This window comes from Oncorhynchus mykiss, unplaced genomic scaffold (genome assembly GCF_013265735.2).
Source record: "Oncorhynchus mykiss isolate Arlee unplaced genomic scaffold, USDA_OmykA_1.1 un_scaffold_189, whole genome shotgun sequence".
Classification (NCBI taxonomy): domain Eukaryota; kingdom Metazoa; phylum Chordata; class Actinopteri; order Salmoniformes; family Salmonidae; genus Oncorhynchus; species Oncorhynchus mykiss.
In genome coordinates, this window is record NW_023493675.1 from 798,321 (window position 1) to 804,566 (window position 6,246).

Genomic DNA, 6,246 nt, shown 5'->3' on the forward strand with positions numbered 1-6,246 from the left:
AGATAGGAGTGGCTATAGAGTCAGCTACTGTCCTCAGTAGCTTTCCATCTAAGTTGTCAATGCCAGGAGGTTTGTCATTATTGATCGATACCAATTGTTCCACCTCTCCCACACTAACTTTACAACATTCAATACTTGGACTGCTTTTCTTTCATGATGTTTTTTTCCATCATTCTTTATATCATTGATCTTGGCTTCATAATAAGTTTATTATTTTTGTTGAGTTTGGTCACATCATTTCTCAATTTGCAGTTCATAAAACAGCCAGATGTGCAGCCAGACTTATTAGCCACTCCTTTTGCCCCAACTCTTTCAAACATACAGTTTTTAAATTCCTCATCAATCCATGGAGCCTTAACATATCTAACAGTCAGTTTCTTAACAGGTACATGTTACTCAATAATTGGAAGAAGCAATTTAATCTGGTAAAAACAGGTAAACACATTATCAGTCAACAATATAAGACAACGGGAGCACTGTGTATGTTCTCAGATGAATTGTAAGAAACATTAGATGTGAAATATCAATATACATGCTAAGAGAAGTAATTTCTCTCTCCTGTGTGGATTCTCTAATGACGTTTAAGTGATTGTTATAAGTAATATGTTTTCCTAAAATCTAACCTTCTGTAAGCCTTCTCCTCTGTGTCTCATGTTCTTTCAGGCTTCCTAAATGGGCAAAAGCTTTGCATCCTGGGAGGAGTGGTAATGCATCTCCCCTGTGTGTATTATCTTGTGCTGTTTCAGGGTCCCTAACTGGTTAAAACACTTGCCACACTGGGAACAGTGGTAAGGCTTCTCACCTGTATGTATTCTTTCGTGTTTTTTCAGATCCCCTGCCCCGTTGAAACACTTGCCACACTGGGAGCAGTGGTAAGGCTTCTCCCCTGTGTGTATTCTTTCATGTTTTTTCAGATACCCTCGCCAGGTGAAACACTTTCCACACTGGGAGCATTGGTAAGGCTTCTCCCCTGTGTGAATTTTCTCATGAGCTTTCAGGTGTCCTTTCTCGCTATACATCTTTTCACATTGCAAGCATTGGTAAGGCTTCTCCCCTGTGTGTATTCTCTCATGTCGTTTAAGCTCACTTAAGTGGTTACAACCCTTTCCACAGTGGGAACACTGGTGTCTTCTTGCTGGTTTGGACGTCCCTGGCTCTGGTTCCTCTGAGTCCGGTTTTTCTCCTGCCAAAGACAGTGTTTTTTAAAATAGAGACCCGAATGAAACCTCCACATGATAAAACGGCCTTGCTACGAGAGTAAATCCTAATCAGATCCCTCAATAACCTAAGGGCCGTTTTAACAATCTCAGTGTGATTTTAAAACAAATGTTGTAGAGTTTCCTGGTAATTACTGACAATGTTTACACTACTTATTTATTCATTCTGTTTTCGTCAGAACACAAAAAACTAAACAGTTCTAGGACACTCAAGACACAGACGTCACTGGATTCCAATCGGGCAGGTAGTTCTAAATATATAACTTTAATAGCTGTATGATACAGAATGCGACCTACAGTAGTGGCCAAAAGTTTTGAGAATGAAAAATATTAATTTCCACAAAGTTTGCTGCTTCAGTGTCTTTAGATATTTTTGTCAGATGTTACTATGGAATGCTGAAGTATAATTACAAGCATTTCATAAGTGTCAAAGGTTTTTATTTACAATTACATGAAGTTGATGCAGTGTCAATTTTTGCAGTGTTGACCCTTTTTTTTCAAGACCTCTGCAATCCGCCCTGGCATGCTGTCAATTAACTTCTGGGCCACATCCTGACTGACGGCAGCCCATTCTTGCATAATCAATGCTTGGATTTTGTCAGAATTTGTGGGTTTTTGTTTGTCCACCCACCTCTTGATGATTGACCACAAGTTCTCAATGGGATTAAGGTCTGGGGAGTTTCCTGGCCATGGACCCAAAATACTGATGTTTTGTTACCCGAGCCACTTAGTTATCACTTTTGCCTTATGGCAAGGTGCTCCATCATGCTGGAAAAGGCATTGTTCGTCACCGAACTGAATGAATGGTCTCAGGATGCTTTACTGTTGGCATGACACAGGACTGATGGTAGCGCTCACCTTGTCTTCTCCGGACAAGCTTTTTTCCAGATGACCCAAACATTCGGAAAGGGGATTCATCAGAGAAAATGACTTTACCACAGTCCTCAGCAGTCCAATCCCTGTAACTTTTGCAGAATATCAGTCTGTCCCTGATGTTTTTCCTGGAGAGAAGTGGTTTCTTTGCTGCCCTTCTTGACACCAAAAGTCTTCGCTTCACTGTGCGTGCAGATGCACTCACACCTGCCTGCTGCCATTCCTGAGCAAGCTCTGTACTGTTGGTGCCCCGATCCCGCAGCTGAATCAACAAGCCTTCTTCACAACAGTTGAACCGCTCTCCTTGAAGTTCTTGATGATCCGATAAATGGTTGATTTTGGTGCAATCTTACTGGCAGCTATATCCTTGCCTGTGAAGCCCTTTTTGTGCAAAGCAATGATGACGGCACATGTTTCCTTGCAGGTAACCGTGGGTGACATATGAAGAACAATGATTCCAAGCACCACCCTCCTTTTGAAGCTTCCAGTTTTGGGGGAGATTCAGTTAATTTGCATAGAAAAGAGGGACTTTGCAATTAATTGCAACTCATCTGAACACTCTTCATAACATTCTGGAGTATATGCAAATTGCCATCATTCAAACTGAGGCAGCAGATTTGGTGAAAATTAACACTTGTGTCGTTCTCAAAACTTTTGGCCACGACTGTACACACTTCCTTAAACATAAAATAAGTAAATAAGTAATTTTAAGTGGAAGTCCAAAACTAGTTTTTATGTTGAAGACACAAAGCACATCAGTAAAATCTCCCCGTTGTTGAAAGGGTTCGACACCTGCTGTTTTAGTGGCCCAATTTCTTATTTAGACGTTCACAGATTTTCAACATTTTGACTATCGCTGATGTCATATTTTGGGCAAAGTAAAAAATAAAGTGAAATATTTGGAAAGATGTTCCTAAAACTGATAGTAACTACAATAATTTTTTACATCCCTGTTAGTTAACATTAGTTAGTTAACATTTATTCTCTGCCAAGATAATCCATCCACCTGACAGGTGTGGCATATCAAGAAGCTGATTGAACACCTTGATTATTACACAGGTGCACCTTGTGCCGGGGAAAATAAAAGGTCACTCTCAAATATGCAGTTTTGTCACACAAAACACACACAACGTCACTAGTCACGTTTTGAAGCTGTTTCAGGACAGCACTACAGGGATTCTATTCAACTAACTTTAATAACTAGGGTTAATACCTGCCTGGCGCACCAACAAAACTTTATCTTTACCCCCCTCTAACAATACCGCTACAGAATTAGCATAGTAGGCCATGTAACTTAAGGTAATCTGAAATATTTAGGACTAACTTATTCCTTGCCACCCATTCTGAAACTCACTGCAGCTCATTGTAAGTGTTGCTGTCATTTCAGTTTCCGTGGTAGCTGACGTGTACAGTGTTGAGTCATCCGCATACAGACACGCTGGCTTTACTCAAATGTCGTTGGCATGTCGTTGGTAAAGATTGAAAAAGGTAGGTGCCAAACAGCTGCCCTGGGAATTCCTGATTCTACCTTGATTTTGTTGTACAGGCTTCCATTAAAGAACATTCTCTGTGTTCTGTTAGACAGGTAGCTCTGGGGCGGCAGGTAGCCTAGTGGTTAGAGCGGTAGGCCAGTAACCAAAAGGTTGCTGGATTGAATCCCCGAGTTGACATGGTAAAACTCTGTCGTTCTGCCCCTGAACAAGGTAGTCCTAGGTCGTCATTGAAAATAAGAATTTGTTCTTAACCGACTTGCCTAGTTAAATAAAGGTTAGCTTTTTTTGTAGTATAGCAGGGGGTGTAAAGCCATACGTTTTTTCAGCAGCAGACTACGATCGATAATGTCAAAAGCCGCAAACAATATTTTTATCGTCATCAATTTCTCTCAGCCAATCAAGTGCTGTGTTTATTGAATGTCCTTCCCTATAAACCTGATCACAGCTTTCCTCAGTATTAGTTAATTAATTAACAGTGTCTAGAGTTTAGTTTGCCTGTTCAACAGTCTTGTAAAGATAGGGGGGTTGACTGGGACAGGCAATGTAATATCCATAATGTTTTAAGGAAAAGTTTTTGTAAAACAAGCACCTTACATTGGATCATCTTGAAATTTTCTCTCTAAAGCTAACTTTCATCAAGGTTTTATATGGTCTATTGGTTCCTCTCTAAAGCTAACTTTCATCAAGGTTTTATATGGTCTATTGGTTCCTCTCTAAAGCCAACTTTCATCAAGGTTTTATATGGTCTATTGGTTTCTCTCTTTTCACTGGCAGAATCCTTTTTCAGTGTTTTGATATTCATAACATCCATATCTACCAGTCTATCTTCCTGTCAACTAACAGAACTCCACTGGTTGTCCTGGTAACAGATACCTATGGGCAGATCTGTTGTATTTGTTCAAACTAAAATACAGCACTTACTTTGATGAGTCAAATCTGATCCTTTCATCTCTTCTCCTCCCCTAACAGTTCCACTCAGCCCCGTTGTTTTCCTGAAGTCCACCAGCAGCACAGACAACCTCTTCATACCCAGCAGTAAGGTGCGACTGGGAGAGGCACGACACATGGACTCCGGGAGGCTGGAAGGGCTAGCGTTGTCCTAGTAACCATAAAGAGGGTACACAGATGCACATCATTATGGATGCTTATGTCACTGTTGTCATAAAGTGCTCTACAGAAACCCAGCCCAAGCCGATAAAGCAAGCTGTATGCTAGACCAGACCAAGCTGTACCATCTGGTGTTCTGATCTGGAGAGACTCTTCTCTGCCTCGTCAGCATCAGGATGTTGTTGAGGCTCCGCAGAGGATCCACCATAGTCATGTCTCTCTCCTGTGTGAATGAGAACATCAAACAGATGACCTTCTATTACAATCACAGAGTCTTACAAGAGGCATGAATATGTCTAAAAAGGGCCTAAAATGGCCACTTTCATCTTGATTTCCTAAAAAAATATTTGTGATGCAAATGTAAAAGGGTTGTTCCACAAAATGGGTGCCTTTTTTATATTTTAAGTAGAACATATGCAGCAATATTGAATTTTAAAAGACCGTTATACTAGATGAGGGGAACTTTAATGTCGACCACATGGAGAATTCAATACATCTAATTGAAAAGTCGCAAAAGTATATGAACCAATGGCAGATCGACCATTTAACAATTCCTACAGTAAGAATGCCCATTAAAAACCCCACATTAGTTCAACAACTGCATAGTTTGTGTCCCTGTTTTTAAGACAGTACTCACTGGTGTCAATCGGATCTTCTGTCTCCTCCTTTTTCACTCTCAAAACGTCTTCCTCCTTCACGTTTATTAAGATAGCATCCTCTTCCTCTATAAAATGTTCTTTCTCTTCTTTCACTATAACAGCCTCCTCTTCCTCCTTTTTCATTCTGAAAGATTATTTATCCGTAAAGCAGACCTCTTCATTAGCAATGGAGGAGTAGTTCAGTGAGCTCATGGTCAGGGATGTTAGCTAGCCTGCATTAGCGACTAGCCTAGTGCTAACCTCAGTATCAATCTTTAACAAGTTTGCAAATTGAACAAGCACATTAGGTTAAAGTTCACCAGTAGATACGTCAACCGAAATTTGGCTTAAACACTGAGATTAGCTAATGTACAATAACATGGTCTAAAGAATCAATCTTTCAGTTTTATGTTGTCTAGCAGGCTACCGAGGTGGTTGAAAGAGTTGGCGCCTTGTTGTTCCTGAAGAAGCGTCCCGTCCAGTCTATTACACGTCACGCAAGAAGCATCACCTGAAAGACGCCCATCGCCATCTGCTGGCTGGAGTGGGTAACGCAGTTTGGAAACAATAGGTACTACACTTTTTGTGATGGAAAGAACGTCATAATAATTTCAAAAATAAGCAGATATATTTTCTCTTATGTCTTACAAATAATACTTTCCTGTACACAGACGTAGAAGCTTAAAATGAATATGTGGATGATGAATAAATACTTCTACGAATAGGTAGTGTGTTAAAACACATTTGTGTTAATACTCTGTTCATTTTTCACATTCGTTTTTATTAGATGTGACCATACTTTTCCCTTAAAGCCACGCTCTATACGATACAAATCATACTGTAAACAATAGACCAAATGCATCACATGCAACAGAATCGTCTGAATGAATTCACCCCTGATGATGCGTAAACACAGTT

General features: G+C 40.2%; 1 protein-coding gene across 1 annotated transcript; it reads right to left on the reverse strand.

The window, feature by feature from the left end:
* Positions 1-269: 269 nt before the first annotated feature.
* On the reverse strand, positions 270-5,832 carry LOC110513811 (zinc finger and SCAN domain-containing protein 31-like). The gene is made up of 4 exons (XM_036972677.1): positions 5,328-5,832; positions 4,816-4,913; positions 4,505-4,682; positions 270-1,183 (listed from the first exon to the last, which is right to left on the reverse strand). The coding sequence occupies exons 1-4, from the start codon at positions 5,470-5,472 to the stop codon at positions 669-671; spliced, it is 936 nt and encodes a 311-aa protein (XP_036828572.1). The 5' UTR covers positions 5,473-5,832; the 3' UTR covers positions 270-668.
* Between the last annotated feature and the right edge of the window lie 414 nt (positions 5,833-6,246).

Bases quoted from the DNA above. Each gene is read 5' to 3' on its own strand.
- LOC110513811 (XM_036972677.1), bottom strand. From the start codon at position 5,472: ATGAAAAAGGAGGAAGAGGAGGCTGTTATAGTGAAAGAAGAGAAAGAA. The intron at 4,914-5,327 runs GTGAGTACTGTC...TCATTCACACAG, and splicing joins AGAAGATCCGATTGACACCA to GAGAGAGACATGACTATGGT. The intron at 4,683-4,815 runs GTACAGCTTGGT...TATGGTTACTAG, and splicing joins CCAGATCAGAACACCAGATG to GACAACGCTAGCCCTTCCAG.